Source organism: Artemia franciscana, chromosome 8, assembly GCF_032884065.1.
Source record: "Artemia franciscana chromosome 8, ASM3288406v1, whole genome shotgun sequence".
NCBI classification, from domain to species: domain Eukaryota; kingdom Metazoa; phylum Arthropoda; class Branchiopoda; order Anostraca; family Artemiidae; genus Artemia; species Artemia franciscana.
In genome coordinates this window covers 12,287,548-12,299,586 of record NC_088870.1, presented here as the reverse complement: position 1 = coordinate 12,299,586, position 12,039 = coordinate 12,287,548, and the positions used below count along the sequence as shown (strand labels likewise).

Sequence of the window (12,039 nt, the reverse complement as noted above, 5' to 3'; positions counted from 1 at the left end):
AGCAAGAAAATATTTTAAATGCATAAAAATGAAAAATTTTAAATAATCCCATTTAAATCCTGGCAAAAATAATTCTGTGTTTCCAAGTGCCACCCTTCCCTTGTAAATTCCTAAGTGATGATTTATGGCCCTTTTCCATGTTTCCGTTTTTATGTCGGTAAGCATATGAATATTATACTTTTTATAACAGAGAAAAAATATATCAGCCGAAACAGGGTAGCTATCACTCCACAGCAGCAATATTACAGACTTAAAACAACTCCCAGGAAGTAAGAAAAACTAGAGGTAAACTACTTGCGCTTGTCCTCTAAGTATTTTTCTATATTTAACAGAAGAGACAGGATGGGGGAGGCCAGATTCGCTTCTACAGGGGATGAGAGGGTGGGTTGGCTCAGGCGCCGTGTTCTGGGGGTGCCACGGCTGGGGAGTTGCCCACTTGCATCCAAATTTTCACTTTGATTTGGCTTTTGTTACTTACATTTGAGTCAGGAAGGGAGTACTGAGATTAGTTTTTTCCTGGGCATCATCAAACCCGGGAACGGCTCTGGGGGAGGCAAAAGCATACTCACCGTATATTTAGTTGCCTCTCCCTTATATTTGAAAAGTGGCTCTTTGGGGTTAGTTCATCGAAAGGATTTTTTCTTGGTATCTTAATTAAAGGTGTAAAACACATCAAATCTCTCCTTCCCCTTAGATTTTCAGGTCATTTGCCCATCCATCAATTTTTGTGAATCGATGCGACCGATTAATTAAATAGAGCGCCAAAACCTTTAATTTCCGTTTGAATGAGTCAATACTCTTCGCTCTAGGACTATGAATTCGATACAATCTGAGCATACAATCAGAACATTAAAATGAACGGATTATTCATGACTATTTTTCTAAAAATAGTCATTTTATTATTTAAATGTAGCTTGCTGTCTATTAAAAAGACCCTCAACGTCAGTGGTCACCTTCATCGTCAGTGGTCAACCTCATCGTCAGTGGTCACCCTCATCGTCAGTGGTCATCCTCATCGTCAGTGGTCACCCTCATCGTCAGTGGAAGGTACCTTAGGAATTGGCTAAAATCTCACATGTTTATATCGTACCAAACAGGTATAGGATTACGGTATCCTTTATCGCTTAAACAATATCATTTTTATCGGAGGTTCCTACAACTAAAGTTTGAATTCCCAGTTTTTCCTCCTAACCAATTTAAGCAATCAAGTTTCATGTTCCAATCCATGGTGCTTCATGTTTCCTCTACAGGTTTTGTATGTTTTCATACAATATGTTAGTATGCATTAATAAAAAAAAAAAAATGTGAACTGGAAGTAAAAAGCAACATTAAAACTTAAAACGAACAGAAACTATTCCGCATAAGAGGGGCCTGCCCTCCTCAATACCTTGCTCTTCGCTCTAAATTGTTTTAGCACTTTAAGAAAAAATTCTTAATCTAGTTAAACGGACCTTGTGTTTCAGAGCTTGTTCTTAAAGAACTGAGACAAAAACTCCAAACTTAGCGTAAAGGAAGCAGCCCCCCTCACATACGGAACGATTTCTGTTCGTTTAAGCTTAAATGTGCTCTTTACTTTCAGAAGAAAAACTTTAAGTTTTTTTATTTAATTTCTGATCATTTTCCGAATAACGCAGGGAAATAAACCTTCCCTCCATAGACCCCTCCCTCCCTCCCATTCTCGCCGAAAATTCCCTCTCATCCAGAAAAGGTCTTGCAGACAATTACGCCTGAAAAATTCTCCTTAGCATATTTTAATTTTAAAAAAGACTTGTTTTTATTTATTTTTAAATCAATGTTATAACCATGCCTGAAATAACCCCCTTCTTGGATAATTTTTCTTCAAAATCCCTCCCATTGTTTCTCCCGCGGAAAATTCGCTCGTAGGAATTTCTCCCGCGAAAAATTCCCCCTCCCCCCTCCAGGCAAAAAATTCCCCAGACAATTACAGCCCCACTGAAAACTTCTCCAGAACATCTCAATATTTTCAGAAAAATATTCCACGTTTAATTTCATATTGGAACTCTGGAGAATCTTCCCGTGGAAAATATCCCTTGGAAATTTCACCTCCCTACAAAAAAACTTACCTCTTGGAACGTAACCTCAGTCACCCCATAGATAAATCTTTCCTGAAACATGTCAGCATACTTCCAATAACAACTACTAAATGTGAAAAACGGGCAAATTTCAAAGCTTACTGCCCTTTCCCCGTGACTGTAAGGGGGGGGGGATCATGTTATCCCAAGACGTATGGATATTGCATGTTTGAACAACGCTGAAAAAAACAAATTTTTGATTGGACGACTTATGGGAAAAGGGGAGTTGGAGGTAGCTAGTTGCCCTCCATTATTTTTGGTCCCTTAAAGAGACTATTTCCCTTCGAATGGGCCCTCTTCCAACCATCTAAGACCACTGGTTCGATACAACCATCTCTGGGAAAAAAACAACAACAAACAAACAAATAAACACGGATCAATGATCTTTCTTCTAGCAAAAAGTAGAAAAAAAACACACTTTTGAATATGGAAGCTTAAAAAATCCACAGTAGGGTCGCCTGATATGCTAAATCTAATGGTTTGATATTCATTGAGATTCCTTGACTTTTTAAGGCGTCTTTACCCCCTTTTTCAAAAATCGGATAAATATTTTCGGCCTCGTAGCTTTCAATAGGTACCTTCAAACTTAATAACTTATATATATTTGAAATCAGCACAAATAGCCAGTTTTTTTTATGTATCTATTGTTATCGAAATTATGTTTGTTTTTTTCAGTTTCGGTTGCTAATGGGCTGAGTCCTCCTTACTAACAGTTAGTGAATGACTGATGATCATTGGTCTAAACTTTAAAGAAGACAGGGCTAAAAGTGAACTCTAGAAGGAGGTTTCGAATATAGTCTAAAAGTGGTCCCAGGTTTTGACGAATCTCACAGATTTTTTAGTAATTTTCTCACAGGTTTTCAAAACTAGTGGTTGCAATGGAACATAAGAATGAACACAATGAAAAATTGTTTGATAACCCAACTATTTTCGAAAAGTTGATAAATCCTGAAAGAAGATAACTCTGGGGCCAGGTGTCAGCTAAAACACCAACGTCCTTTTAGAAATCAGAAACAAGATAAAGAAATAATACTCATTGTGACACTTTATTTTCCGTAACATTTATCAGTTTCCTACTGAAAAACATTGAATTTTATACCAAGAAGGTATCTCTCCATTCAATTTATTACACCTTTTATCGGTTATCAATTTCTGCGTGTTTATTTGCGATCGCTATTAATATAGATATTATATAAATTAGTAGTTAACCATCAAATATTTGAATTGATTTCACAGAAATCGACCATTGCTGGAAACATGTACAATGATTGCTTAGCTGGAAATGGTAGAAATTGTTCCAATAAATGCTGACTTTAAAAAGAGAAGAAACTCATTCTCCCATTGATATTCCCAATAAAGTTCAAATTGTCTTAGGAGCCAGTTTCCCAGATAAAAACGAACAGGAATTCAAATGAACAATAACGCACAGCTTAAAACCAAAAGAGATTATTACGAACTCATAGTTAGACTTGATTAAGGAAGATATATCTAGATTTTACAACTGAAGCAAACTTAGAAGGATGAGACAGAGTAAAAAAAAGAGTGGAATAACCGTTCCTTTAACCCCCCCCCCCCTCCGAGGTCTAGAGCGTCATTAGCTTTGAGCATACGCTAATGTAGCAATATTTTCCTTAAAAGAACAGATATTTTAGTCGCTTTGACAATCTAGTAAATAAAATCCTTGCAAATACCGACTAAATATTTGTCAGACTCTAAAATAGTCCCAAGAAAACTATTTTATTCAGGAAAATTTAATATTTTACTTTGATTTAAGATTTTCTATCGATTGGGATACCAGATTGTGAAAAATAAACTTACAGTTATTCAATCTATATACAAATAAGAAACAATTTAGAGGCTTATCGCCCTCAACATAATTATTAGCTTCAGAAAATCAGTATATTTTTGCTTCAGTTTCTGAATATGTAAGAATAGGAGATAATTTTTGAAGAAATACGACTCTAGTTATCCCCAAAATATTGTTCTTGCAATATTATGTAAATGTACACTTTGGTGTATTTGAGTGAAGCTCACACTTAGCCACAGCTTCCCTTGAGCCTATAGGCTCTAGAAGACTGCCCGCGCTTAAAACAAAAAAAAAATCAATATTCAATATTATGAATATTATGTAATATACACTTTGGTCTATCTCAGTGGAGCTCAAAGTTATGCATGGCTTTCCTAGAGCCTGTGCGCTCTAGAAGAGAGTCTGTACTGTTTCATAAAGTCTTTTCTAGAGCCTGCAGCTACTCAGAATTCATTTTCTTGAAAGACCAATTCTTAATCCGATGAAACTGTTCAAAACTTCGTTGAGAAAAAGTTTGTGGAACTGACTTATAAATTTGTGGCACTTAAATTAAATTATCCACGGCTTTAACGTAATTACATTAACGTAATAACGTATTACGTTTAACATAATAACGGTTTTAATAACGTAATTGAATTATCTACAGTTCACATCCCTATATTAAAGATGGAAAGTCTATAGTAAACGGCTAAATATATTGATTTTATTAAAAACAGGATTTTTATCTTTCAGTCAGTTTGTAAATACAAAAAAAACTAACAAATTTATTTAAGTGCTAGCGTAGACTCCTCTTCAATTAAGTAAATTAAAGTGAATAACAGAAGAAAAAAACATAGGAAATCGCCATATGCCTAACACTTGTTAAGACAGTAGAACAACAAGAAGTGAGTCCTGGTATTCTACAAAACCAAATTCGTTCAATTAAATATTTGCTGGGTTACTCTTCGGTAAGCCTTTCAACTTCTTCCAAATTATCTGTGTCCAGCTTTGAGATCTTCCGGCCTGAAAAAATGATTAAAATTTATATTAAATGTTTGAAATAAAATTGAATAAAATAAAATAAAATATATAATAAATAAGATAATATAATAAATAAGATAAATAAGTATAATAAAATAAGATAAAATAAAATAAATTAATCTAAAATAAAATTTTTGAATATCTTAAAATTTATATTAAATTAAAATTATATCAAATTTTATTAAATTTGTATTAAATTTATATTAAATTTAATATAATTTTAATTTATATTAAAACTATATTAATTTATATTAAATTTATATTATATGGAATTTTATATTAAATTAAATGTTAAATTTTAATAATATTAAAATTTAGGAAATCTACATTCAATCAACATTATCAAGTTTATTTTAAAAATTCAATATTTGGCTAGGTATATATCAAATAAAGCTACTCATTTTTTGGATTAGTATATGGTTTAATATAAATAGATAATATTTGAACAGAAGCCCATAATCGCTTATTATGGCCTTTAAGCCTCATTCGCCTTTTTCTGTGAGTACATTTGTCCGGTCAAGACTAAAATCAAATTTGAACATTCAAATATTATACAAGATATTATGCGAACGGTGCGTGTATTTCTAACCAGATAAGACTCAACAAATTTTGTCTCAGTAAAGACTTTAGTAGCAACAGGTCAATATCGTAGACTAAGCCATCACAAGATTTTATACTTTTATTCTGCCACTGGTGGAAAAAACTTTGAGGCATCTCTAGAAAGCGCCAAGAGAAGAAACTCATTAGAGAGGAATCACCATTTTTTGAAAAAAAAAGAAAAGAAGAAAAACATAGCAACCAACGCAATCTAACATTACCTGATACATTCCTTAGGTTAATTATAAAATTAAATAGGCATTCTGACTGTAAGCACGAACAATTTTATCTGGAGGTGCATAAAATCTTAAATTTTGGTCATACACTCTTTTACAAATGTGCTAAGAACAACCTTTAGACCCTCAAAAGCCATGAACAGGAAAAAGGATGTCTATAAAGTCCCGCCAGACACCTCAGAGCTCAGTTGCAGTCGTAACACCCTCCTACTGTCGCTAAAGAGATGGCTCCCGATTTTACAAGTCAAAGTCGTATTGCCGTCAAAGGGCATGTCTTGGTCGACCTCTTTTTACAACATCTCCCCCCACTGATATAATCTGTTGAAAGTTGATTTTCTGGCACACAAAGGAAGTGACAAAGGGGCTTTCATCTCTTAAGCTTCAGAAGGCCAGTAGCAAATGGCTACGTTATATCCTGGGCATCCGCCTCTCAGATAGAGTCTCAAACGACGAAGTCAGGAGAAGATGTCAGGATGGCCCACTTGTCTCTGATATTGTTAAGCAGAGGACATCGAGATGGCTTGGCCACACAATGCGCAGACTCAACAGCCAAACAAGCAAAAGATACCTTAAATATCTACCACTACCGGCATGGAAGAAGAGAACAGGAGGCAAAAAAAACGTGGCTCGCGACAGCAAACTAATCTGGAGCCAATTGGAGGGTTCGGAAAATACGGCCACGTTGGAATCGTCAGTGGCTGGAGATTTTAGAGCCTGCCACCCTCGAGCGAAACCTCAAGAAGTAGACATATCGTCATCTTCTGGGAGCCACAATACGGCTTGAACGTGCGACAAGTTGCAATTGTACGGAATTTGTACCAGTTTGACAAAATTGTACCGAATTTTCGACCTAAAGAAAAAGTTTTAAAGATGTACAAGTCGGGAGAAAACGTGCTGAATTTGGTACAATTTTACCACCCATACCATCACTGAATCCACACCCAGAAACTCGTGGAGCGATTCTTAAGGGAAAATACCAGCAACTGAAAATTTTACAACAAACTCGGATATATGCCAAGCAAAAGAAGTAATCTAAAATCGCAAAAATTAGACAAATACTCACTTCAAAGAAGCTAGCATGAAGTATTTCTTTACTTAAGAAAAAAATAGCTTAACTTTTAAAGTTAGCAAAATTCCTAGTTTTTCATGGCTTTTTAGTACACTACATTGTAACACAGTTCCCCTGAGGATGCAATACAGAGAAGGGGGTTGAGTCATCTAAGCACCTAACATGCATGTGGAGCTGAATTTATGCTACCAACCTCAAAAAAAAATATATATATTTTAAGGCCATATTTCCATATATTTCAATTTCTCAGTTATAATACTGAAGAGCGAAACAATTCGCAAAGTAACATCTAACCTTATTTCTAATTTTATTAATTTAACTTTTTCTTAATAGCCATACGTATTGATGCTGTTGGCAAAAAACAAACGAAAGGAACGTCAAAAACTATCCACTATTTGAGTTTATTATGTAGTTTTATAGTATCAGTATTTTTTGGTACACAGTTTCACCCTCCAAGCATTTTTTGCTACACGGTTTCACCCTCCATGGTTTCTTCCTCTAGCATATATTTGCTGTTATTTTTCTTTTTTTTTAGTAGCACACCTTTCGCAAGTGGCGATTTTGGTGTGCTATCGATTGATTTTATTTTTCGTTTCCGATAATAAATTATCATTACTCTCTTGCCTAATCACAATAATTTAATTACGACAATTTCCCACCGTCAAAACTGACAATATTTGTTGTCTTTGAACCAAAGATCGGCCCTAAGGATCCCCATTCCTAGAGACATTAAATAATAGCAGTGAAAAAATATGCTTGGCAAATCTGAGTAATCCTTTCGATAAAATGGTCGTACTCATGGTGAAAGAATGAAATGACGGTGAATATCCATGAGGGAAAAGTACTAAAGCTTCCTTCTCTTAATTTAGTCCATATGAGGTAAGCAGGTACGTAGGAAAGAGATATTTCAGGGAAGAGGGAAGAAGGCTACCTTCCACAAATGTATTTGCCTGATATACGATAAGATACGAATAAATCTATTTTTAAAAATCAAAACTACTTGTCCTAAATTAGATTTTGCCCAGGTATTGCAAAATTTCCTTTTTTTTTCTAGCACCAAGGAACCTAAAAGACTAATAGAAATTGACTAAAACCCAAGATCAATTCTTGACTAAGAGACTGATTCTTGAATCCATGAGGCATATACATACGCAGGAAGGTAATATTTCGGAGAAGAGGAAGAAAACTACCTTCCCACATATGCTTACCTGATACAGGGCATGATGCGGATAAGTCCTAACTACTTTTAACAATCCTGAGTACACGTCATTAATTTTAGTGTTCCCCTCACATAATTTTTTCCCTTGCAAGGATTTCTAGTGATTTTGTACGTTTTTGTCTGCCTAGTTAGAATCTTCCATGAGTTTCTACTTTATGGGATAGAATTGCAAAATTACCTCATTTTCTAAAAAAAAAGGTTGCCGACTTGCGCACTTTTCGTGTGAAATGCACTCTTTTTCTTCATTGTAATTTTCCACTCCAGGGACCGGATTTGCATTCTTTTTGCTCATTATTTGCTCTTTGTAAATAATGTTTAAACTCACCTCTATAGTCAGGATTAAAGTTCAAACTCACTTCTATAGTCAGGATTACATCCTGAATCCAAATTTATCATTCATTTGCACGAGAATAGCCTTCATACAACTCAACAGAACGAATTTATTCCCTGATGTTTCTAGTGTAGAAAATAATCTTTTTTTTTTACATAGGAAGACAGCGAAAACAAATATGTTATTGTTTTAGACTTGCATACGGTCCATTGTGTGTCAGTTGTATTTTAACCTTCATTGTTAATAAGGTGTTACTGAACTTATGATTCCGCAATTTATAATTTAAACACTATGCTTAAAAGAGACTAAGATATTCCATTTCTTACACAAATTGTAACTCGTTTGATTGCTAGTTTTATTATTGATTTATCGAATTAGAATTTACACAGAATTTTGTGTGTTGTTTTGAAGGAAGATAAATCCGTTTTGCTTCTACTTCCTTGAAAAAACTTTACTGTTGATAGTTATAAGCAATCATACACAGAGTGTGGGAGAGTATATTAATACCGTATTGTGGAAGGGTATATTAATACCCGTATATTAATAACGGGTATATTAATACCCGTCCTTCTTCAAAAATCCCACAATTTTCGTGATTTTTTCCGTGGTTCCCAAGGTTATTTGAAATTTTGGCCGCTTCAAAGTCAGTTTCTGAGTACGTTTCTTATTATAGCGGTAATACCTTTGTTGTGCAGTTTCTTTCTTTTCTTTTCTAACGTATATGGCGGTCTCTAGAATTCGTTGCATTCTATTCCTCTTATGAAAAAATTCCGTATATACCGTACTCATACTTCAGCCGTAATTATATTTTTTTCCAGATTTACCAAAGTAGTTTTTAGCCTATTCATACAGCAGTAATTATATTTCTTTTCGGATTTATCAAAATAGTTTTTAAATTATTTAATAACGTTCGACGCGCTAACAGTAACGTAAACAATAATACGTTGAATGGCTAAAAAATAACGTAAACGTTTATATACGTAAACGTTTATAACGTAAGCGGTTATACAAACAGTGACAATGCTTCTAAACTTACCAAAGTGGTTTTCTATTTGTTTAAGAACATTCAATGCCCTAGGTCCATCGACCATATTGATTGCTAGCCCACTTTTCCCAAATCTTCCGGTTCGACCAATTCTATGCAGGTATGTTTCACAATCAGCATTCCCCTCCATGTCAACAGGTAGGTCATAATTGACGACGAGTGTGACTTGCTCAATATCAATTCCTAAAAGAGGTTAGTAGTATATGAACAAGACATACACTGACAGAAAGAAATAAACCCACTTAACCTGCCTTAGGAGAACCATAGTTTCATTTTGAAATATGTAAAGCCTGTTTATATTTTAAATACAATTTTTTTTGTTCCCTTAGGTCCAATTCACAAATATGTTTAGTTTAGACTGCGCAGAGGACACTGGGATTCTTATGATGAAGATGACCCGGGAGGTAGGTGTGCTTGCCATCTTTGTGGTGAGTGTGGGGATGACCTGGAACATTTTCTAAGTAATTTGCTTGTTTAAGTTTTAAATACATTTTTTTTTCAAGTCCAATCCAGATAAAATTTAGGATTTTTTGTCCGAGAGGGCGAGAGGTCGAATCCTAGTGTACCCAATTATTTAGTTTGGGACGGGGGTCAGTGGCAGAAATCTGGAAGCTTAGCCAGAGTCGACTCAGCTCTAAATGGGTACCTGGAGAAATCTGCGGAAGGTAAACAGGGAGGGTGTATGAAAGCACAGGATGGTTGGCCCACAGCCCCGCATTGCAATTCCTGGCCGAAGGGCTAAGAAACTGAGATTAGCACCGCCGGTAGGGACTGTAAAGTCCAATGCCGCAACATTTATCTTTTTTTTTAATCCACATAAATGTTTAGCTAAACATAAATTTCTAGACGTAATCATTATTTTCCAATCATAATTTTCTATCTGTTTTATAAACGGCCTTGATGGTCCAAAGCAATGATGGCTAGAAGAAATATTGAACAGTTAGAACGCAAAATTTCAGTAAAAACAGTGGAAACTACACGCCAAGATTTGGAGATGAAAGTAAGCAGATGGAAAAAAGATAAAAGAATTGCAGTGAGGAGATGAAAAAAGGAAAAAACAAATTCCAGTAAAAACAGTGAAAACTACATGCCGAATAGATTACGAATAATTGAGAATTCCAGCCTGAAACTTTTTTTAATGAAAAAAGAAAGAAATTTTAAAAACAGGAATACACTGAAAACAAATCTAAGAAAATGAATTTTTGTATATAGAAATGCAACGAGTAGAAACGAAATGTTTTAGAATTCACATCCTGAACGCTATTTGCCGAATAAAACCACAAAAGGAAAACCCCTAGAAAAAAACAAAAAACAAGCAAATTTATGTAGCTATAAATGCCAAAAACCGAATTTGAATATTTGAGGACTTGAATCCGAAACTATTTTTAAAAAAAATCTAAGCCTAAACTAAAAAAAAATTCAACTAGGCGGCAAAAAAATGTGAAAAATAACTGGAAATCTCTACTGGGAAAAACATATACAGGGGAAACCCTAAACTTAATGATGAATACTTTCGATAGTCTAACGAATATTTGGGATAGTTCATCGCGCTAGAGATCTTTTTCGTTTTTTTTTTTGTCATTTTCTTCTACCAAAATATTTTTTCGTTAAAAACATTTAAAAACCGAGGATTTTCGAGTAATCGATATGCTGTTAAATACGGCAAAAATAAAATCTTTTCCAAGCGAATATTTGAGAATTTACATCAGAAATTGTTTCAAATGGTAAAAACAAAGGTAAAAACAAATTTGAAAAAAAAAGAATAGAAAAAAAATGTATACTCGAAAAGCTAGACGTACTAGAATAGGAGAATGTTTCCAACGGAAAAACATCCGAGACTATTTTTAGCGGAAAACCATTTTAACAGAATAAAAACGACAAAAAATAAGAAACGAAAGAAAAAAAAACTCTTTACCAGGATGAACAATCCTAAGCGTTCGTCAAGCAATTCTAACTATTCGCCATCAGTCTTTGTGTCGACTAGATACGCTACCAAATACGGCAGAAACCAACTGTCTTCCGTTATGAATACAACCAAAAAAAAACTTCTATATCTAAGCATGGCTGAAAGCAGGATCAAATTACACTATAGTTAGGAGACTCCAAAATATTTGTATAGTATATTATGTAAAATATGTCGTACAATGTTATCTGTATATTTTTCGTACAATCTATACTATAAACCTGTTTAATTGACACAATATAAGAATAAAATGACGAAGAAGGATTGTAGTGAAACTCTAAAGGAGGAATTCTGTGACCAATATTGAACCACTGTTTTCAAATTCACCAAGTAGCGAGTTTGTTAAATAGCTACTTTTCTTCACTACCGCTTGAATAGCACCTATTTCAATGGCACTTCCTTTTGGCCATCCTTGGCCATCAAAATGGTTAGATGAGTTTTACCTGATAACACGTATTATATCCCGACAAAAGATAGATAAAGAAGACATCTAGATATATTGCAGGAGCCACGAAATGAAAGGAAGGTCAAATTGACGATTAAATCCGCAACTAGGAAAACTCAAACATTAGATAAAACTCCCAATATTGCAAACTTTAAGTACTTTTTTAAGAACAGAATCTATGTAAGCAAGCAAGGGTTTATAATTTTTTTTTTTA

The 12,039-nt window shown here is 34.4% G+C and overlaps 1 protein-coding gene across 1 annotated transcript in view; it reads right to left on the bottom strand.

Moving 5' to 3' along the window:
* Positions 1-4,581: 4,581 nt before the first annotated feature.
* Positions 4,582-12,039, bottom strand: part of LOC136029990 (ATP-dependent RNA helicase DDX19A-like) — a 49,013-nt gene continuing 41,555 nt past the window's right edge. The window contains exons 8-9 of the mRNA XM_065708576.1: positions 9,409-9,600; positions 4,582-4,902 (exon numbers count right to left, since the gene is read on the bottom strand). Of these exons, the coding sequence (XP_065564648.1) occupies positions 4,838-4,902; positions 9,409-9,600 (257 nt within the window). The 3' untranslated portion in view covers positions 4,582-4,837. The remainder of the gene's footprint in view (positions 4,903-9,408; positions 9,601-12,039) is intronic.